At 38.0% G+C, this 24,335-nt stretch overlaps 1 protein-coding gene across 1 annotated transcript in view; it reads left to right on the top strand.

Annotated features, from left to right (window-relative positions):
* The window catches only part of LOC126814274 (uncharacterized), a 32,760-nt gene that overhangs the window by 5,626 nt on the left and 2,799 nt on the right, over nt 1–24,335 (top strand). Inside the window, exons 2-7 of the mRNA XM_050539382.2 lie at nt 8,500–8,632; nt 14,120–14,192; nt 15,205–15,298; nt 17,188–17,306; nt 20,290–20,465; nt 21,404–21,480. Coding sequence (XP_050395339.1) covers nt 8,500–8,632; nt 14,120–14,192; nt 15,205–15,298; nt 17,188–17,306; nt 20,290–20,465; nt 21,404–21,480 — 672 coding nt within the window. The remainder of the gene's footprint in view (nt 1–8,499; nt 8,633–14,119; nt 14,193–15,204; nt 15,299–17,187; nt 17,307–20,289; nt 20,466–21,403; nt 21,481–24,335) is intronic.

Raw genomic sequence — 24,335 nt, 5'->3', positions numbered from 1 at the left:
TATGACAATTTTGTTTGTAAAGGCAATAAATGTACTGTTATTTAAATTTTAATTTTAATGAAGTCATGTAAATTTCAAGTAAATTCCGGTTGCTCGTTAACACTCGTTATCAGTGATTGTCAACGACTTGGTGATGGCATGTTAACTTCCGATATCCAACCAATTTAGTCAAGAAAATGGACTGGTGACATATATAACCTATGATATAAATTACACAGTAACTTATAAGATGATGTGGTAAGAAATTTAGTCAATTCTGAACTAAAATATGGTTCAATTTTATCTCATTTATTTGTTTCCAAGTAGGGGTCTTTAGCAGTGTGAGGAAACCGGAGGACCCTGAGAAAACTCACAAGGTTGGCTGGTGACATGTTACACTGTATATAACTTACAAGATTCCATAATTCGCTTGCACATAGGGTTCTTTAGCAGTGGGGTAAACCGGAAGACCTGGGAAAAAACCACGAGATTGGACAGACGATCCTACTCACGTACAACCGGGGAATCAAGACCATTCCAGTTGACTCAATGACAGACATTATTATGCTAACCATTCGTCCATCCACCTCCCCACCCCCCATGAAAAGACCTTCCAATTGTATCCATCTACCTACAGTGTGCACAGGCTAACCCTATAAGATAATGTGGTGAGAAACTTGGTCATTTCGGGACTAGCATATGGTTCAATTTTTATACACCCACGTTTTCATGTGGACGTATATTGTCGTCACCCCTGTCCATCCACAATTGTTTGTGGACATTCTACAGGTCACAATTCTTATCCAATTTTGACGAAACTTGAAATATAGGTTTATCTCCAAAGGATCTTGGCATGTATAGGACCGTAACTTCATGGATTATGGCCCCTGATTGTACGAAAAATCATGTTTTTAGCTTGTGGACTCTCTAGTGGTCACAATTTTTATCCGATTTTGTTGAAACTGGAAATGTAAGTTTATAACCCAAAGATCTTGGTTCCTTTTGATATTCGCGCATATCAGACCATAACTTCCTGAATTATGGCCCCTGATTGTACGAAAAATCACGTTTTTAGCTTGTGAACCCTGTAGATGTCATAATTTCTATCCGATTTAAAAAAAACGTTTGAATATATCACTGTTACACCCTAAGGATGGTCGAGGTTGAATTTCGTAAAAATCGGACCACAACTGAAAGACAAAATGGCCGCCCCTCGCACCAAATAGCGTAAAAATATGATATATCAAGGTTGTGGACTCTCTAGAGGTCACAATTTTTATTCGATTTCGTTGAAACTTGAAATGTAAGTTTATAACCCAAAGATTTTGGTTCCTTTCGATATTCGCGCATATCGGACCGTAACTTCCTGAATTATGGCCCCTGATTGTACGAAAAATCGCTTTTTATACGCCCACATGGAAATGAGGTCGTATTGCAGTCGCCCCCGTCCGTCCGTCCATCCATCGTCCACAATTTCTTTTGAACACTCTACAGACTACATTTATCATCTGATGGTTTTGAAATTGATATATGTTGTTTGCATTAGTGAGATGAAGAAGCCTATTTAATTTCAATACCTTCCGTTAATTTCTTCTGGAGTTATGGCCCTTGAAATTGTTATGGACATTTAAATTAGTGAAATGAAGAACCCTATTGAATTTCAGCAATTTCCGTTAATTACGCCGTGAGTTATGGCCCTTGTTTCACTTTGTTGTACTTTGTAAATGCTCCAACGACAAAAGTTATCGACTGATCTGTATGAAATTTATATGCATCATCTAAATTAGTAAAACAAAGAAGCCTATTGAATTTCAGCAATTTCTGTTAATTACATCTAGAGGTATGGCCCTTGTTTCACTTTGTTGAATCTTGTGAACGCTCTAATGACAAAAGATATCAACCGATCTGTATGAAATTGATATGCAAAATTTAAATTAGTGAAATGAAGAAGCCTATTGAATTTCAGCAATTTCCGTTAATTTCTTCTGGAGTTATGGCCCTTGTTTCACTTGTTGCACCTTGTGTACGCTCTAACGACAAAAGTTATCAACCGATGTGTATCAAATTTATATGCATCATTAAAATTAGTAAAACAAAGAAGCCTCTTGAATTTCAGCAATTTCCGTTAATTACATCTAGAGTTATGGCCCTTGTTTCACTTTGTTGAATCTTGTGAACGCTCTAATGACAACAGATATCATCCGATCTGTTTGAAATTGATATGCATCATTTAAATTTGTGAAATGAAGAGGCCTGTTGAATTTCAGCAATTTCCGTTGATTTCTTCTGGAGTTATGGCGCTTGTTTCACTGTGTTGCACCTTGTGAACGCTCTAACGACAAAAGTTATCAACCGATCTGTATGAAATTTATATGCATCATTTAAATTAGTAAAACAAAGAAGCCTATTGAATTTCAGCAATTTCTGTTAATTACATCTAGAGTTATGGCCCTTGTTTCACTTTGTTGAATCTTGTGAACGCCCTAATGACAACAGATATCATCTGATCTGTTTGAAATTGATATGCGTCATTTAAATTAGTGAAATGAAGAAGCCTATTGAATTTCAGCAATTTACGTTAATTATGCCGTGAGTTATGGCCCTTGTTTCACTTTGTTGTACCTTGTAAATGCTCTAACGACAAAAGTTATTATCCGATCTGTATGAAATTTATATGTATCATTTAAATTAGTAAAACGAACAAGCCTATTGAGTTTCAGTTATCACCTAAATTAGTGAAATGAAGACGAACAAGCCTATTGAATGTCGGCAATTTCCATCAATTATGTCTAGAGTTATGGCCCTTGATTTACTTTGTTGAACTTTGTGAACTTTCGAACAACAAAAGTTATCATCTGATCTGTATGAAATTCATATGCATTATTTGAATTATTAAAACGAAAAAAGCCTTTCGAATTTGAACAATTTCTGTAGATTGCTTCCAGAGTTACGGCCCTTGTTTTAGATTTTAGAACCTTGTGAACCTTCAAACAACGGAAATTATAATGTCATCTGTATGAAATTGTCTATTAAATTGCCCTAATTACCTACAAAAGAATAAATATGTGACAACTTGCTCGGACGATTTAGCTGCTGTGGGCGTATGTTTTGTTGCCTGGCAACCTATCTTTAGAACCTTGTGAACCCGCAAACGCCGAAAATTATAATGTCATCTGTATGAAATCGTTTATTAAATTTCCCTAATTACCTACAAAAGAATAAATATGTGACAACCCTTGTCGACTGCTCAGACGATTTAGCTGCTGTGGGTGTATGTTTTGTTGCTGGCAACCTATCTTTTAGCTTGTGAACCCTGCAGAGGTCATAATTTTTATCTGATTTAAAAAGGCGTTCGGATTTTGTAAAAATTGAACCAAAACTAAAAGACAAAATGGCCCCTCCTCATTCACAAATAGCTTAAAAATATGGTATATCAAGATTGCAGATTCTCTAGAGGTCACAATTTTCTTCTGATTTTGATGAAACTTGAAATGTTAGTTTAAAACCCAAAGATATTGGTTCCTTTCGATATTTGCACGTATCGGATCATAACTTCCTTAATTTTGGCCCTAATTGTACGAAAAATCATGTTGTTAGCTTGTGATCCCTCTAGAGGTCACAATTATTATCTGATTTAAAATATACTGTAATTTTGATTGAGTTTAAAAAACGTTTAAATATATCACCATTCCACCATAATGAATGTTCAATTCAAATCTCGTGAAAATCGAAATGAAACTGCCCGACAAAATGTCCACTCTTTGTACACAAATTGTGTAAAAATATGCAATACGAAGGTTGTGGACCCTCTAGAGGTCACAATTTTTATCTGATTTTTATGAAACTTAAAACATATCTTTATATACAAAAGATCTCAGTCCCTTTTAATATTTGCGCATATCAGACAATAACTTTCTGGATTATTGCCCCTGATTGTACACAAAATCCTGTTTGTTTTTAGCTTGTTCTCTATCCATCTCTTGCAAAATGTGGGCGTATCGTGCCTGGCAGCCGCTGGTGTTTCAATAATTCGCATGCGTGTGGGGGTCGAGCGAAAGGGAACTCAAGGTCCAGGCCAAAAACCCTCGGGGTTGTACAGGTGAACCAATCGGATTAAAATACAGGTCTATATTTTGTTTTGCATTGGCCAAGAAAGTTCATCCCGATTTTTTTGACATGGTTTCCCCTTGTCAGTGGTGCAGAACGGAGGGCCTGACAAGGACAGCTGTCTAGTCTTTCGGATGAGACGAAAAACCGAGGTCCCGTGTATACATTGGAATGCACGTAAAAGATCCCTTGGCAGTTGGGAATTCGATATAAGAGTAGGCGATAGTGCCACTGCCCGGGCAAAATTTCCCTCATAGCACACTGTATGGCGTATGCCCGTCTTCATTAGCCCAGTTTAGGAGCAGAAAAGTAGGACGTTAAACCCCATTTCATTTCATTTCGTGGTCGTATATTGCTGTCGCTCCCTTCAGTCCGTCCATCCAGCCTCCCCTTTTAATCCGCCCACATTGAAATGTGGTGGTATATTGCCGTCGCCCCCTTCAGTCCAGCCATCCGGCCTCCACGATTGCTTGTGGAAGCTCTAGGGGCCAAAGTTAATATCTAGTTGACTTTAACTTTATACGTAGTCTTTATGGTCCTGACACAACTGCATATGGCATATAAACATATATAGGCATATGGGATATCATATTTAATGCCTTGCATTAGAGTGCACATAAAAGATCCCTTGGCAGTTGGAATTCGATATAAGAGTAGGCCATAGTGCCGCTGCTTATGCAAAATTGCCCTCATAAGTGTATGGCTTATGCCCGCCTTCATTAGCCTAGTCACAGCAGCAGTGTTTAAAATTTACGTCGGTCCGTAGGCCCAGCGCCGATAAATAACTTGGCGGGCCGACATCTTTTTATTTTGAAGATGGTGGGTCGGCCCTGTGAGCCGACTGTTTTTGTCGGGAAAAATATGTGTCATGGATATTTTGTTCATGGTTCTATCAAATTCTCCTTTGAAAATATTTATATTGTCCCTATTTATATCCGTAATATGTTTCATCCAGATATTTAACTGTATTTCATTATCGGAAATAAAAATAAAATTGTCCACCGAAAGAAATCGTTGTAATTGTGAGGTTGTGCTTGCAAATATCAGCAAGCTCCCAGAGTTCGGCAGAATATTATTTAACCCTTTTGATCAAGTGTGGAATAGATGAGTGTGTGTTCCGATAGTATGCCTTACTTACTGTCTTATTTGTCTTTATCCGATATTGAATACACATGCATAATCCGGCATATTATATTCCTTCAATTGTGAAATCCAAACGTGTGCTACTAAACTAGGTCAGTCCATCTACTGTACTGTCATGAATCCAAGAATAAAAATCTACATGATATAAATTCTTTGTCTTGTAAAAATGAAATTGAAAAAGCAGAGCTGAAAATTCCCTGAAAACCTAACTACTGATAACAATACAATTCCAGTGAGGTAAAAACGAGTGGCATTTCCCGCCATTCTTTCTAAATCTCGTGATTTACTAGCAGACTTGATTATCAAGTCTATTTCTTTAATGACGATTTCACTACCGTAATGAAGACCCAAGTCTTCGAAAACAGGCACGTACAATATGTGACTGTCCGCATCTAAATGAGTCGGAATGCGGGAGAATCAATAATGAGATAAAGACAAAATAAGTGAAAATATTGATTTTGAACAAAATTGAGATTTTCACAAAAATGAGTCTATAAATATACTATCTATCGACACAGAAGATCAAAATAGCAATAAAACATTTTAAAACACCTGTATTTGAACGTTTTGTAAGAGTACCGTATTCTTAAATCTGTCCTATTTCTCAAAATTCTTGGCGAAATTAGTTATTTTTCTTCGCTCGCAGTGGGACGACCGGTCATTCCTCTTACATAACAATTGGCATCGTTGTAAAGCGGAGCATCTCTAGTTTATAAATATGATCAAAATATTGTCGATGAATTGATTTTGAACGGATACAATCGAGTTTTAAAACCCTCCAAAAATATAAATAAACTCCGCCTGTTGCCATGCTGTCCACACAACTCCTTTGCTGATTGGCCCGGACACCGCGTGCAAGACATTATCGATAAATATTTGGTTTTGTCAATGTTTTTGGGTACCTACATGCGATTCACTCTGATAAGTGGCAGAAAAAAAAATTAATTCTGATCGTATAGATTGCCGTTGAGTGTTAATCGAAACAACGTGGCTGATGATGTAAATTAATCAACAAGCGGGGGGTGTCATTGAGTAATACTTTTACTAATCAACTGTCACGGGTCAATGATAAAGCCGTCGACAACTCATTATTTACTCCGAATAATTAATCCAAGTGGTGATTGTTTGATATCTCATATCATCTTTAAAAAAATAATCTATAGGCCTTAAATGGAAATAAACAAAATGGCCAATAATGTTCTTTTCGAAGAGAATTTTATTGATAGCTGAATTCCGTTTAACGTCGCGTCTTCATACGGTATGCAAAGTAAGGAATGCATTTGGGATATTATTGTTTAAAATTCTCTTATCACGATGGGTCGAAAAAATGAAAACGACCAACGAGCCGAAATGCGACGATTCTCGAGTCTGCCATTGAGTATCCTCTGAATAATGTTGATATTTACATCAAAGCCAAAATGCACGAAAGTGAACGTAAGCATTGACTATGAAATTGACATTTCTATAGGGACTCATATTTTGATAACGTCACGGTACCTGAAAATAATAATAGACCTATCGTACACGCAAATTCTTATTTTAATTCACGTGTTAAATGAACACGCGTACAGCTGTTGCGGCTTCTTTGATGATTATCCAATCAACAATCTTAATCTCCCGACCACTAGCTGGCACTAAGGTGCTAATTAATTGATGAGATTAACTGAGTTAATCTCACTAAAGTTATATTATACACAACAGACTACTAATGTATAGATTGTTCTTCAGTATAACACTATCATGTGAATATTATGCCGTATGTGTTGTGGATGTTTCGTTACGAAAGGAGTGCATTTATTACAATTTTCGTCTTCAGCACCATTGAAATCCTAAATAAAAAAACATATTAAACGACAAAATATAGTAAATAAATTGCGGAAATAGTCGGATCAAATTTTTACTACGATTTTCGTCTTCAGCACCCCTGAAAACCCATGGAAAGATATATTCACCGACAAAACAGCAGATAAATGGCCTGGTTGCTATGGGATTTTGTTTTGGAACATACCAAATCTTTGACTTGCTTTTTCTCAAAACTTACTTTTGTGAGTTGGGTAGCTTCTAATGGACACAGCTCAGTCAATTTTTGCCCAATTCAAACAAACTATACATCAAATTGAAGGCAATGAGTTGGAGAATGTGCAAATAACAATAACTCAATTTTCAAAATTTCCTCATTGTGACTCGGTATGCTGTGGGGGGGTCACATATGTCATATATAGAAAGAATAACAAAGAGTTTATGGTTTCATAAATATGGACTATCCCAACGCGTGACATCAGGTCAGTTTAATACTGATAAAAAATAATGTGTGGGCTGCCAAACAGCAGTGATAGTTTACTTTCATTTTGAAAGAGGTCACGGTCTTTCATTTCACAGTTCCACACGTCATGATGAATGAAACAAATAAAATGATTGTGGCTACCGGACAGTAAATATAACATGTTTTTTTAAATGTAAGACATTAATCTATGTCTGGAAGGACCTGAACGCCAGTTTTATTTCATTTCATTTAAATGAACAATATTTTCTGTTAATTCTCGGAGAGTGTAAAGGGCCATTTAATCCGTAATCTTCAGATTTCTATGTGAATGGAATTTCGAGATATTATATTGTCAGTACTAGTAGACCTATATATAATCATTAAGATTATTACAACTACAAGTAAATATTTATTTATTACAGAAAAAATAAATACCATGTCTGGGGTAAAATAGAGGTGGTATGATTTTTATCTTTCTATACACGAAGTATTAACATTAAATCCTTCAAAACTTAAAACTGTAATGTGTACAGTCAATCAATATTGAATACATATTTTAACTTTTAAACCTGTCCCAAATGGCTAGAACTTAGAAATAAGGGCATTTGGGGTGGGGTAGTGTACATGTGTTTTGTTAATATTTATTGGGCCCACAACTTAATGTTAGGACCTACAACTTTCATGAATGGCTTCTACCAGCGACTCTTATTGGCCTACAACTTTTCTTGACGAATTTTATACACTGCACAGCAGAACAGTAGGACATTAAACCAATTGAGTCAATTGGTGTGGTTCCAAATCCCCGGTTGTACACGACAAGGAGTAGGGTCGTCTGTCAAACCTTGTGGGTTTTCTCCAGGTCCTCCGGTTTCTTCTTCCTACTACTAAAGACCCCTATGCGCAAGCAAATTATTAAATTAAAATTAAACCATGTTAGTCCCGAAATGACTTAGGTTGTGTTGAGTGGACGTTAAACCCCATTTCTCTCACTATCTTTTTACTTTCAGAAAATTGAGAGATCGATAGCCCGGTATGATCCTCGAAGTGTTGAATATGTAGAGAATATACAATGGGAAAAGTTCAACGATGGATTTCCTAATCTCTTTATTCAAGATGTCAGACGAATGGCCGGAAAAGATGGTAAAATTTTTATACGCCCACATTTTCATGTGGACGTATATTGTCGTCGCCCCTGTCCGTCCGTCCACAATTGTTTGTGAACAGTCTACAGGTCACAATTTTTATCCGATTTCAATGAAACTTGAAATATAGGGTTATCACACGAAGATCTCGGTTAATTTCGATATTGGCATGTATCTGACTAACTTCATGGATTATGGCCCCTGATTGTACGAAAAATCACGTTTTTAGCTTGTGAACACTGTAGAGGTCACAATTTTTATCCGATTTTGTTGAAACTTGAAATGTAAGTTTATAACCCAAAGATCTTGGTTCCTTTCGATATTCGCGCATATCGGACCGCAACTTCCCGTATTTTCGTACAATCACGTTTTTAGCTTGTGGACCCTATAGAGGTCATAATTTTTATCCGATTTAAAAAAAACGTATTATTATATCACCCTTACACCTTAAGGGCGGCTGAGTTCGAATTTCGTGAAAATCGACCCCAAACTGACCGAGAAAATGGCCGCCCTTCGTTCTCAAATAGCGTAAAAATATGGTATATCAAGGTTGTTTACCCTATAGAGGTCACATATTTTATCCGATTTTGTTGAAACTGGAAATGTAAGTTTATAACCCAAAGATCTTGGTTCCTTTCGATATTCGCGCATATCGGACCGTAACTTCCTGAATTATGATCCCTGATTGTACGAAAAATCGCGTTTTTAGGTTGTGGACCCTATAGAGGTCATAATTTTATCCAATTTAAAAAAATGTATAGCGTAAAAATGTATGGTATATCAAGGTTGTGGACCCTATATATAGAGGTCACAATTTTAATCCTATTTTGATGAAACTTTAAATGTAAGTATTTAACCCAAAGTTCTTGGTTCCTATCGATATTCGCACATATCAGAACATAACTTCCTGAATTATGGCCCCTGATTTTACGAAAAATCGTGTTTTTAGCTTGTGGACCCTATAGAGGTCAAAATTTTTATCCGATTTAAAAAAACATATTATTATATCACCGTTGCACCCTAAGGACGACAGAGTTCGAATTTCGTGAAAATCTACCCCAAACTGACAGACAAAATGGCCGCCCTTCATTCTCAAATAGCGTAAAAATATGGTATATCAAGGTTGTGGACCCTATAGAGGTCATAATTTTTATCCGATTTTGTTGAAACTTGAAATGTAAGTTTATAACCCAAAGATCTCGGTTCCTTTCGATATTTGCGCATATCGAATTGTAATTTTCTGAATTATGGCCCTTGATTGTAGGAAAAATCACTTTCTTTTTAGCTTGTTCTCTATCCATCTCTCGAAAATGTGGGCGTATCCTGCCTGGCAGCCACTGGTTAATACATGTAGTAATAATATAGAGCGAAGCTCTAAAGCATCTCACGAAGGAAATTTGACAGTTGACAATGCATGATGCCATCATCGTCTCCAAATTACGAAGGCGTACATACATATTGAACTTTTTAAAGAGAGAAATCAAACACCCTGTGCCCTTATTCACGAAAACTTAAACTAAGATACAATCGAAATTTTAAGAAATACTGCAATTCGATTGGCTGACCAGTAAAATCAATTTGCATATATCCAATTTGCATATTGGTCAGCCAATCGAATTGCAGTATTTCTTAAAATTTCGATTGTATCTTAGTTTAAGTTTTCGTGAATAAGGGCCCAGTTTAATGTCAATTTTTATTTTGAAATAATATAGAGCGAAGCTCTAAAGCATTGCGCAAAGTGCGGTGCTTGAACAAAGGTCTTTTCCGGTAACACAGGAACGAAACTAAAACTGTCACTACAGACTGTTGATTAAAAGAAATTCAGACCGGAACCGGATGCACTGGGCAAAAATGGCAATACGCATGCCAACTTACCAAATCTCCCCCAAGCAAGATTACGCGACTAATAGAAATATTTTTATGACGGGTTTAATCAGTGACATTACTTGTATCACTTGAGAAACTTAATATGTAGGTTTTATATTTAACAACAATCATATCACCTTCGCTCTACTCAGAGGCAATGCCATAGAGTTATATATAGAAACAAGAGTCCGCACTGATCACGTGACCCCCATGACTACAACGTTAAAGGTTTGTGCCGGGATGGAGCGACGGCCGCCATGTTAGTTCCGGGGAGTATGAACGTAAATACCCGGATGTTCACTATGTTATCGCATCAATCAGTCTGTGTCAAACTGTTTTAAAATGTGCACAAATATTAAATTTTTAAATTTTCTCACCCAAATTTTTATTGTTTAATAAAAATAATACATTTGTATAGCATGAATTGAAACGAAATGGGGTTTAATGTCCTACTGTTCTGCTCCGACTGAGCTAATGAAGATGGCCATGCATCATATAGTATACTATGTGGGAAATTTTGCACGGACAACAATGCTAAATGCGACTCTATATCGAGTTCCAACTGCCAAGGGATCTTATACGTGCACGCTGTCTGGGCAAAATTTCCCATAGTGTATGCCCATCTTCGTTACTCGGAGCAGAACAAACTCCAATCATTTTATTTACTGTCCATTTTTGCCATTAAAAAAAGTTTCCTCCCGGTGTTGTCCGAGAAAGTTCATCAGGATTTTTCAGCATGGTTTCCCCTTGTCAGTGGTGCAGAATGAAGGGCCTGACAAGGAAAGTAAGATCCCTTGGCAGTTGAAATTCGATATACAAGAGTAGGCCGTAGCACCGCTGTCCATGTAAAATTTCCCTCATAGCACACTGTATGGCATATGCTCTTCTTCGTTAGCCCAGTCAGAGCGGAACAGTAGGACGTTAAACCCCATTTCAATTCATTCAAACAAAGATATGTCTCAAATACTCTTAGATCAGTGGTTCTCAACCTTTTTTTTGCTAACGGCACACCTTGGAACACATGAAAAAATAGCGGCACACCTGGCCAAATATATATGAAAAAATATTTGAATTTTGCAAAATAAAAACACGGCAAGTCATAGACGGCATACAACCATAGACACAGACTAGTCATAGACACATAGAATGACTCAAACTAAACTAAATAAAGAAAAACACAGCTATGAACTTACATGTAGACACAAGTGAAAACACAATTGGGATAACATGTTTTTTCGCATTTTTTTAGTGTGCCGTTCAAAATTGTGCGGCACACTAAGGTAGATCTTGCGACACACTGGTTGAGAATCACTCCTGCATAATTTAAAAAGGGCTGCATGACTCATTTTAATTTCAAAATATAAAAATTAAAAACGGGTTGATAGATAATAGCATGTTTATGTTTCTTTCACCAAGTGTACTGTAGCAGGGGCGAATCCAGGATTTTCTGAAACGGGGGGGGGGCATGCTGCCCTCACTTGGACGGACTGACGGGCAATCAACCAAGTCACCAACTGGCTCGTTCCGGAGTAAATTACAACGGGAATTACTACCATTTTTATACGCCCACATTGAAATGTGGATGTATATTGCCGTCACCCCCGTCCGTCCGTCTGTCGGTCCGTCCGTCCGTCCGTTGTCCACAATTTCTTGTGAACACTCTAATACCAAAAGTTATCATCCAATTGTTTTAAAATTGATATATGTTGTTTACATTAGTGAGATGAAGAAGCCAATTTAATTTCAATAATTAATTTTGAATTTAGCAATTTCCGTTTATTACGTCTAGAGTTATGGCCCTTGTTTCACTTTATTGAACCTTGTGAATGCTCCAACGCCAAAATTTATCACCCAATCTTTGTGAAATTTATATGCATTATTTAGATTACTGAAACGAAGAAGCCTATTGAATTTCAGCAATTTCCGTTTATTACGTCTAGAGTTATGGCCCTTGTTTCACTTTATTGAATCTTGTGAACGCTCCAACGCCAAAAGTTATCACCCAATCTTTGTGAAATTTATAAGCATTATTTAGATTACTGAAATGAAGAAGCCTATTGAATTTCAGCAATTTCCGTTAATTACATCTAGAGTTATGGCCCTTGTTACACTTTATTGATCCTTGTGAACGTTCTAATGCCAAAAGTTATCACCTGATCTTTGTGAAATTTATATGCACGATTTAAATTAATGAAACGAGAAAGCCTATTAAATTTCAGCAATTTACAATAATTACTTCTAAAGTTATTGCCCTTGTTTCACTTTGTTAAACCTTGTTAATGCTCGATTTATGAAAGTTATCATCCGATATGTATGAAATTTATATGTATCATTTAAATTTGCGAAACAGGTCTATTGAATTTCACCAATTTCCGTCAATAATTTCTAGAGTTATGGCGATTGTGAACGTTTGAATGACAAAAGTGATCATGTGATCTGTATGAAATTTATATGCATTATTTAAATTAGTAAAACAAAAAAGCCTGTCAAATTTCAACAATTTCTGTAGATTACTTCCAGAGTTGAGACCCTTGTTTCAGTTTGTAGAACCTTGTAAACCCTCAAACGACAACATTTATAATCTGATCTGCATGGAATTGTCTTGTAAAGGCCCCCAATTGCCTACAAAGGAATAAATATGTGACAACCCTTGTCGACTGCTCGGACGATTTAGCTGCTGTGGGCGTATGTTTTGTTGCCTGGCAATCTATCTTTAAGTATTTTTGTTCTCCTTTCCCGCGAGAATATATGGGACATATTTATTCGCCACCGTAAAAAAGTGGGGGGGGGGGGGAAGTGCTAGTATAGGCCACTTTTCATAAGCCCAATCATAATAAATGAAATGAAATGAAATGGGGTTTAACATCCTACTGTTCTGCTCCGACTGGGCTAATGAAGACAGACATATGCCATATGAGGGAATTTTTGCCCGGGTAGCGGCACTATGGCCTACTCTTATATCAAATTCCAACTGCCAAGGGACCTCTGTTTTTCGTCTCATCCGAACAAATAGACAGCTGTTCTTGACAGGCCCTCCGTCCTGCACCACTGACAAGGGGAAACCACGTTGAAAAAAATCTAGATGAACTTTCTCGGCCAATGCAGGGATCGAACGCAGGGATTTGGCGCAATGGTTAGAGAGTAGGATTTGTGACCGAATGGTTGCAGGTTGGAGACCCGAATTGTGCGCCGAGTTCTTGTGTCCTTGAATAAGACACTTTATCCCTGTATTCCAGTCTACCCAGCTGTAAATGGGTACCGGTAGGATGGTGTATGTATTATACAAAAAACTGTTGCGCTCCTTGAAGCAGCATATGTTGGGGCTCTTTCCAAGAGTTCAGGGGTAAAGGGAGGTAATCAGGCTTTACCTGTATCCTAGAGACCGGGATAATAATTGTGTAGCGCTTTGAGCATAAACTTGGTTTATGGATATAGCGCATTATAAATATACTCATTATTATTATTACCTCCAGACTAGCGAGCCAGCGTCTTACTCACTGAGCCACCATGGCTCCTAGCCCGATGATAATAAAAACACATAAATGTAAACCTGCATCCCACACAATGTTTTTTTTTCTATGGCCTAATGAATTTAAAAACAAATTAAATTATTTTTCAGTCATTTTGATTGGTAGTTTTCACAACCCAGAAATAATCTTTGAACAGATTTCTATACTATATGCCATGCCAAGGTAAATATTATATGCCCTTATTTCATGTGGTGGAGAGGGTTGGGGTGGACTGTCATGTATGGGGGGCGGGGGTGGGTGGTCATATGGGGTGGACTGTCATGTGTGGGGGGTGGGGGTGGATGGTCATGTGGGGGTGGGGCTGTCATGTGTGGAGGGGTGGGGGTGGACTATCATGTGTGGAGAGGATTGGGATGGACTGTCATGTATGGTGGGGTGGACGGTCATGTGGAGTTGGGATGTCATGTGTGGAGGGGTGAGGGTGGACTGTCATGTGTGGAGAGGCAGGGGTGGACTGTTGTGTATGGGAGGGGAGTGGACGGTCATGTGGGTGGAAGGGCAGGGGTGGACTGTCGTGTGTGTGTGTTGGGGGGCGGGACTGTCATGTGTGAAGGGGTTGGAGTGGACTGTCGTGTGTTGGTGTGTGTGGGGGGGGGGGGGTGACTGTCATGTGTGAAGGGGTGGGAGTGGACTGTCGTGTGTGTGTGTGGGTGGGGGTTTCGGTGGTTGACAGGCATGTGTGGAGGGATGGGGGTGGACGGTCAGGTGGTCAGGTGATATACCACAAGGTCTGTTATTGAGTCAGAGCCATTGTGGCTGAGTGGATAAGATGCTGGGTTGCTAGTTACTTTAGTAACTACTGGCCTGCTAGCCTGGAGGTCGCATGTTAGTTACCTCCATTGGCCGAGAAAGTTCGTCGGGATTTTTCGGCATGGTTTCCCCTTGTCAGTGGTGCAGGACAGAGGGCCTGTCAAAGACAGCTGTCTAGTCATATGGATGATACGAAAAAACGAGGACCCATGTATACATTGGCGTGCACATAACAGATCCCTTGGCAGTTGGAATTTGATATAAGAGTAGTCCATAGTGCCGCTGCCCATGAAATATTTCCCTCATAATACACTATATGGCGTATGCCCGTCTTCATTAGCCCAGTCGGAGCAGAACAGGAGGACGTTAAACCCCATTTCGTTTCATTTTTATTTACATATATTATTTTTTTTTTATTTTGTAGATATTTAGCGAAATCTTTTCATTTCATCCTTCCATATTTTCCTACGGGTACGATGGAGAGAGTTGATAAAGAAGGTCAAATAGCCACAGCAATGGTCAGTATATTATCTAGTAAATATCTTCCTTCGTCTAAGAACCCAAAAATGGGCACAGGTCACCATTAATTTTCCTTTTGACTTTAATGTTAATTCTACTCTCTTAATGTCCACTCGATTCAAGCTAGGTCATTTCGGGACTAACATATGGTTAAATCTTATTTCAATAACTCGCTTGCGTGTAGGGGGTCTTTAGTCGTGGGAGGAAACCGGAGGACCCGGAGAAAACCCACGAGGTTGGACAGGCGACCCTACTCCTTGTCACGTACAACCGGGGATTCGAAACCACGCCAGTTGACTCAATGATAGGGTGGCCCATGTACTCACAGAAATACAGTCCACCGCTGATAGTTCGAGACTACCACTGAAGCGTGCACATTCGCCGTGCCGAGACCAACTTTCTGACAGTATGATACTATAAATAGCCATGGCACGTGCAATTCTCTACAATTCTATCAACTATTACAGCCGTAAAAAATTTATTGTTGACGATTTTGAATAGCAGTAAAATTAAGCTTATTGGTTATTACAGCAGATTTAGAAATTACGTTCGTTTCATTTTTTAAATCGCTTTATCATTAACTGTACCGTTAAGAGTGGCATCTTTTGGTTTAGTACAAATAATATCTCTGAAACACTCAGGTTAGGCAAGAACATGATACTAGCAGTAGTTTCATTTTACTTTTACAAGCTTCTTAAAACGATTGTTGAGCTACCTAACGTGCTTATTTCTAAATTCAATTTCTTGTTCTAGCTTTCTGTTATGTTTCGTAAAAAAGTAGTCTTGATTATCCCGACCTGTCAATCAGACGTAGAATGGTTGATAGACTGGTTAAGCGAGACTAATTTCAAAACAAGGGCATGTAATCTATCTTTTACTCAAAAGTGTCTGGATGTTATGGACGACTCTTGGAACCAGTTTTCAGTCTATTATTTATACGTGATTAATGGTCATAGCTTATTAAGTACAACATGATCGTTTATTTAGTGACTATAATTGTGTGGAACTGATTTGAGGCTTGGCATATATATAAATATTGTGGCGTAATTGTCGAGATATATGGAGATATTTATTTATGGTGGGTCACCTTATCAATGACAGGTCTTATGATACAGCGCGCACATGCTAACCGCTGATTGATTAATCAATGTCTGACGTAATTGGGTCAAAAGATGCTCGTATGACCCCAGACACAACCTCCCAGTACAACTAGTCAGATCTTCATGTAGTAGAAATGAAATGAAAATAATGTTTATTTATAATATATTAATTTAAAAATTTCTCCTGCTTTTTTTAAATTGCAAAGTATTCGATCAGATCCTCCAAACTAATTTTAGGTAACATATTTACGTGGTATCCAGTCGCTCTGTTGGGATTGTGCTTTCTATATTTCAGACTTTATTATTGTGTTTTCTATATATCAGACTCGATTATTGTGTTTTCTATATTTCAGACTTTATTATTGTGTTTTCTATATTTCAGACTTTATTATTGTGTTTACTATATTTCAGACTTTATTATTGTATTTTCTATATTTCAGACTTTATTATTGTGTTTTCTATATTTCAGACTCTATTATTGTGTTTTCTATATTTCAGACTTTATTATTGTGTTTTCTATATTTCAGACTTTATTATTGTGTTTTCTATATTTCAGACTCTATTATTGTGTTTTCTATATTTCAGACTTTATTATTGTGTTTTCTATATTTCAGACTCTATTATTGTGTTTTCTATATTTCAGACTCTATTATTGTGTTTTCTATATTTCAGACTTTATTATTGTGTTTTCTATATTTCAGACTTTATTATTGTGTTTTCTATATTTCAGACTCTATTATTGTGTTTTCTATATTTCAGACTCTATTATTGTGTTTTCTATATTTCAGACTCTAGCTAAGATGTTATCTAATATTCCACTAACAACAAAAGGACCAGCACAGATAATGATACTCGATATACATTCCTTATCAGAACGATTTTATTTCTCAGAAAACGTTATTCCAAGGTATGGTTGAAAAAGCGGGGAATCGAATTGACGTGAAATGGGTACTATAAATGTCCAACTTTTCTTCACCAACTTGGCTAATGAAAATGGACATACAACATGCAGTCTGCTATGAGGGAAATTTTTACCGGACAGCAGCACTACTCTTATTTATAATTCTCCAAACTCGTGGGTTTTCTCCGGGTCCTCCGTTTTCCTCCCACTGCTAAAGACCCCTACGCGCAAGCGAATTATGGAAATAAAATTGAACCATATGATAGTCCTGAAATGACCTAGTTTGTGTCGAGTGGACGTTAAATCCCATTTCTCTCTCTCTCTCTCTCTCTCTCTCTCTTAGGGGATCACGGTGGCTAAGTGGGTAAGGCGCTGGCTCGCTAGCCTGGAGGTCGGGTGTTCGATCCCTGCATTGCCCGAGAAAGTTCATCCAGATTTTCCGGCGTGGTTCCCCCTTGTCAGTGATGCAGGACGGAGGGCCTGACAAGGACAGCTGTCTAGTCATTCGGATGAGACGAAAAACCGAGGTCCAGTGTACACATTGGCGTGCACGTAAAAGATCCCTTTACAGTTGGAATTTGATATAAGAGTAGGCCGTAGTGCCGCTGTCCGGGCAAAATTACCCTCATAGCACACTGTATGGCGTATGCCCGTCTTCATTAGCCCAGTTCGGAGCAAAACAGTAGGACGTTAAACCCCATTTCATTTCATTTCATTTCTCTCTCTCTTATTTATAATTCAAACTGTCAAGGGTTCTTTTACATAGCACATCTATAGGGGATCTCAGTTTTTGTACCATCCGAACAACTAGATAACCATTCTTTGTCCTGCACCACTGACAAGGGGATCCACACTGGAAAATTCTCAGGAACTTTCTCAGCCAACACCTTGATTGACCCCTCGACCTCCAGGTTAAATGTAAATGATTTTTTAATATTTGTGTAGTTATAGGATAACTCCAGTCGCTGTCATTTATTTCTAATGTTTCAACTGGAAATATAATCTTGTAATGTTTTCTTCATGTTTCAACAGGAAATATAATTTTGTTATATTTTGTTAAAACTGAAAATATCTTGTGGGAGCCACTGTGGCTCAGTGAGTAAGACGTTGAAAAAGTTCATCGGGATTTAGGGGGGTTGGATGGCCGAATGGTTAGCACGCTCGCGCTGTATCATACGGTCTTTCATTGAGTCAACTGGTGGGGTTATGATTCCCCGGTTGTACGGGACAAGGAGTAGGGTCGCCTGTCCAACCTCGTGGGTTTTCTCCGGGTCCTCCGGTTTCCTCCCACAGCTAAAGACCCCTACGCGCAAGCGAATTATTGAAATAAAATTGAACCATGTGTTAGTCCCGAAATGACCTGCTTTGTGTCGAGTGGACGTTAAACCCATTTCTCTCTCTTATCTGGATTATCCAGCGTGGACTCCAGCGTGGACATATAATCTTGTAATGTTTGGTTTGTTGAATACAATCTGATTAAACTACAGATCTATATTTCGTTTCGTTTCGTTTCGATGGCTTACACTACATGAAGATCTGACAAGTTGTAGTGGGAGATCGCGTCAGGGGTCATACAAGCGGCTTTTGACCCTATGACATCAGACATTTGATTAACCAATCAGCGTTGATGTTTCTAGTGGAATACCCACAGATCCGTGCGTGCATCGCATGCCAGGAACTTGCTACAACAGACCGTTTCATTGGCTGATCCCTCACATGAACCAGAACGCGGGTTATATAACAACTCTTCCAGAGCCTATTGTAGTAAAGACAAGTAAAACCCACCGTAACAGACGGCTTCATTGGCCAATCCCTCACATGAACCAGAACGCAGGTTATATAACAACTCTTCCAGATCCTAGTGTAGTAAAGACAAGTAAAACAAAATTTTGAACTATAAAAAACAAAACCAAATAGGATCTGTGTTTTAACCCTTTCACTGCGTATACCCGGTAGTACCGGGTATAATAAAATGTCGGTAAAATGCGCGTACCCGGTATTACCGTGTACTCAGTAAAGCCCTCGCTAAAATTAGTATTAGTGTATTTTCTATACACTAGAACATATTTCCACGTGTTTCAAAGCGGCAAACCGTAAAATGGCAGAGTGCATAGTGACAACGTAGACGATGACTCTCGACGAAGTCGTGAATGACGTCTTGCTGACCAACAAGTGGACAATTTCGAGGCAGGCGGGTGATACACATAATTCGTTTCCAGTTACTTGATAATGATAGTAGTCAGGACAGTGATTGGTATTATGAAGTGTGTGATTTGTTGCGCGACGTTCTGCCCATGGCTAGCTATGTCTCCCGTGCATGATGAACAAGCCCAATGTGAACACGATAGCCCTATGTCTGCAGTAGATTCTGACAATAATTCTGATGTTGATAATAATGCTGGCCTGCTGGATCGTAAAAGACGTAGGCAATTCCTGAGTCCCGAACGTGTAGATCTATTGACTGACTATATTGAAAATGATATGGGACTTGGGGATGAAAGTGAAAGTAAAAACAAGGTATTGCAATCCGCACGTGGTCATGGCAGCGGGAGACGTGATGCGCGTGTTCGTGACGGCATTGCTCATGGCTGCTATTGATATTTTTGTTCATTTTATATATCTTTATCAAAATCCAGTGAAAAAAACAATATCTTTTAAGTATTTCATGGAGAAAAATTCGTTTTTGTGTTAGCTTTAGTGAGTAATGAGAAATCCAAAATGGCCGCCATGACGTCACGTGACTACATTATTATGCAAATTTCCAAAATTCTATTTTTTCCTCTTAGCCCAACCTCATGCCCACCCCAACAGACAAAAAGATTTTTCATAAAAGCTTCCATAAGTACTGCTTGGCGTTCAGTTCCAACCTCCCTTTTTTCCTCAAAAAACGGTCTAGCACAGGCAGTGGATTTACGTCTAGCATTGAAAGGGTTAACCAGATTGGTGGAAATATAATTCTGTAATGTTTGTGTTTTTTTTCTTTAACCAGATTAGAAACAGCTGTACCTCTGTTGAAGAAAGTTTTAGAAAATAGAAAAGATTTAACAATAGCATTTCCTGATGATGGGGCCCACAAACGATTTCATTCACAGTTTCCAGATAAAGATTTGATTATTTGCAATAAAATAAGAGATCAGGATAAAAGAATTGTTCAAGTGAAAGAAGGTAGGTTAATAATCAGGTGGCCGCAAAGCCCTGCTTAGGCATGGGCCTGAGGGGCCGAGGCCCAGGGCCCTGTTGTTTAGAGAAAAAAATCAAATTCTAGATGAAAGTTTCACGGTAATCGATCTAGCGGTGCGAGGGCGGAGACTGGGCTATCCCTCAACCTTCTCTGTGAATTTATATGGCATTTTCGCACATAGTATGCCATTCAGAACTGAATAGATTTCGTATGTGATCAGATATTTTGTAATTATTCTTGTATTACAGACCGTTTAATGATGTGTTACGCATGCATGCCATTTAAAAGGATATGAAATAATATTTTCGTCGCATTAGAGGCCCCGCGATTCTAGTCAGGCCCAGGGCCCTGCTCCGGTTAAGCTGGACTTTAGGTGGCCGAATGATTTAACGACAATGCTTTAGATCGTAAGGTCTGTCAATGAGTCAAGTGAAGGAAGGTACGTTAATAATCGAGTGGCCGAATGATTTAACGACAATGCTTTAGATCGTAAGGTCTGTCATTGAATCAAGTGAAGGAAGGTATGTTAATAATCGGGTGGCCGAATGGTTTAATGAGTATGCTTTAGATCGTAAGGTCTGACATTGAGTCAAGTGGCATGGTTTCGATTCTCAGCTTGTACCTGCCTAAGAGTACATTAGATGTACATTGGCATCTAAATATTAATTAGATTGTGAATTCAGAGACTTAATTCATATTCCAGGTAATCTTTCAGGTAAATGTGTTGTTATTGTTGTTTATATTCCAGGTAATCTTTCAGGTAAACATTTTGTTATTGTTGTTTAGATTCCAGGTAAACATGTTGATATTGTTTTTTAGATTCCAGGTAAAGATGTTTAAATTCCAGGTAATCTTTCAGGTGAACATGTTGTCATTGTTGTTTATATTTCAGGTAAACATGTTATTGTTGTTTATATTTCAGGTAATCCTGCAGGTAAACATGTTGTTATTGTTGATGATTTGGTACAAACAGGTGGAACTCTAATAGAATGTGGCAAGGTAGATTTTCTCCAGGTCCTCCCACTGCTAAAGACCTTTACGAGCAAGCTCATTATTGAAATAAAATTGAACCATATGTTCATCCCGAAATGACCTAGTTTGTGTCAAGTGGTTGTTAAATAAACCCTCTCTTTCTCTCACGTGACAAGGAGTAGGGTCGCCTGTCCAACCTCGTGGGTTTTCTTTGGTTCCCCCGGTTTCCTCCCACTGCTAACTATTGAAATAAAATTAAACCATGTTATGTTAGTCCCGAAATGACCTAGTTTGTGTCAGTGGACATTAAACTCTCTCTCTCTCTCTCTCTCTCTCTCTCTCTGAGAACATAGATGGTATTGTCTATATAGTTGTTCTTCACTGATCTTAAATCTTGCTGGAAAACAATTTTATTCATATTAACATATTATGATTGTTATTAATATTGTTATTATTTTTTTGTGAATCTTAAGGGTACTTACATGGTCTCCGCCTCCTCCCCCCTCCCCCTTCTTGAATCCATGCTGATTTTGTACCATGTTTCTACAACTATATAGGTAGTTATATCTAGCCTGAAAATTAAAATGTAATTTTGAAATCTTAGTCTGGCAATTAGTCTATGTCCTCTGCTTTCCTCCCACTGTTAAAAACCCTTATGCGCAAGCGAATTACAGTAGAATCTGCATTAAGCAGCCACCCAAGGGAATTTTCACAACTGACCGCTTAACGGGAGTGGCCTCTTAATAAAATCTCGTTGCTTTTTGTGCCGACATAAATTAAATATTACGCTTGGATGCATTGGAAGCGGTAAATTTGGCCGTCGCTGAATCTTGCGCCGACCGAAAATTCTTTACTCAAATCTCGGACATAACTTAACGGGAGTGGCCTCTTAATAAAATCTCATTGCTTTTTGTGCCGACATAAATTAAATATTACGCTTGGATGCATTGGAAGCGGTAAATTTGGCCGTCGCTGAATCTTGCGCCGAACGAAAATTCTTTGCTCAAATCTCGGACATAACTTAACGAGAGTAGCCTCTTAATAAAATCTCGTTACTTTTTGTGCCGACATAAATTAAATATTACGCTTGAATGCATTGGAAGCGGTAAATTTGGCCGTCACTGAATCTTGCGCCGAACGAAAATACTTTACTCAAATCTCGGTCATAACTTCTGTAAACTTGTCATTTTATACCAACCTTCGATACTACTGTCTACCATTGTGATGCATTCGATAATATTTATCCATTTTTGTGAAGAAAATCGATGAATTCAATTTTTTTTATCAAAAAAGCACATGAACAAAAAACATCGCTAATTTTATCACCTATTTACAGGGGGTGTAACTCTGTATGTAATGTTATAGGAGGCGCTAAGAGAGATACTAGATGATCGTGACAAAACTCAGTACTTTTATTTTATTCAATCAGTATCAAATAATGTGTCGTTACGCGTGAAAACAATGATCAGGTTAGTCGTTAAATAAAACAAAAGATTAATTAACAGATAATCCCGGGTTGATTGTTATTTTTACATTTCTTTTTACCTGATCAGTGGAGGTCCAGTTAATTAACTACTACTCACGGGATTAGCGGGGGTGTTACAAAGAACGACAAGATGGTATCATTCAACAATGGCCGTTGAATGGGCGATGCTTTGTTGAATTTATTAGTAAAATAGTGACCGCTGGCCGCGTTAGAGGAGTGACCGTTGAATAAAGTGATGAAACAACAGAATTTCTATGGGGGTAATTTATCGTGACTGCTTACAAGGAGATGTCGCTGAATAGGAGTGGCTGCTCATACAGATTCTACTGTATTGAAATAAACCATATGTTGGTCCCGAAATGAGCCAGTTTGTATCAAGTGGACGTTAAAGTCCATTTCTCTCCACACTGTGGATGCTGAAGAGTTATTGCCCCTGTCGGTATTGTTTATTTACATGAAATGAAATTGGGTTGAGCCTGTTATTTTTCTGCACCTTGCAGGCTAATGAAGACACTACCCTGGACTGGAAATTATTTGATGGAACTCCCTTTTTATACGACCACGTCGGTCCAGCGTCCACAATTGCTTGTGGACGCTCTAAAGGCTAAAGTTAATATCCGATTGACTTTAAATTTATACACAGTGTTTAAGGTCTTCAGACAAACAAGTAAATTGATTTTCAATGAATTTTTATGACTTGAACAGCTAAATCCATGATATTAAAAGTTTTGTATACAAGACGTTAGCATGGGGCAGAACTTTATAAAAACCAAACAAATTCTAATGGTTTTCTGATATTTACTTCAAGAGTTGTTACTCTATTACTCTTAATCAGATTTTAGTGTATTATAAATGTTTCATTACCGAAAAAAGTAAAAATATGCGACAACTCTTGTTGACTGCCCGGACGATTTAGCTGCTGTGGGCGTATGTTTCGTTGCCTGGCAACCTATCTTTATAAAATAATTAAACATATTTTATGCAACTGTTTAACTGTTAATGTCTTACTGTTCTGCTCCGTCTGGTCTAATGAAGACAGACCAAAAGGGAATATTTCATTAAGCATACATTATGCAAGAGCTAAATTTGCCTATTGCAGGTCTTTCTTTAGGCCTGACATGTTATCTAAATTATTAATCGGACATTAATTAACTTATCCAGACCATAATGAACTCTCGATGCCATCGCTAGGGTGCGACATTCAGCGGATCGGAATAAATTTTTTGAAAAATAATTAAATGTAAAAATGGATAATCAAGTAATGATGATTAAGGCTAGACCTAAAATTCAAAAGCTAATATCTCGGCGGAGCATTTTGACTGAAATTTTCCGCATATTCTATTTACATTATCTATATTTTAACTATTATAGCGAGAACTGTCAACTCTTTATATAA

The sequence above is a fragment of the Patella vulgata genome, chromosome 1, assembly GCF_932274485.2.
Source record: "Patella vulgata chromosome 1, xgPatVulg1.2, whole genome shotgun sequence".
Lineage (NCBI taxonomy): Eukaryota > Metazoa > Mollusca > Gastropoda > Patellidae > Patella > Patella vulgata.
This window is presented reverse-complemented; position numbering and strand designations above follow the sequence as displayed.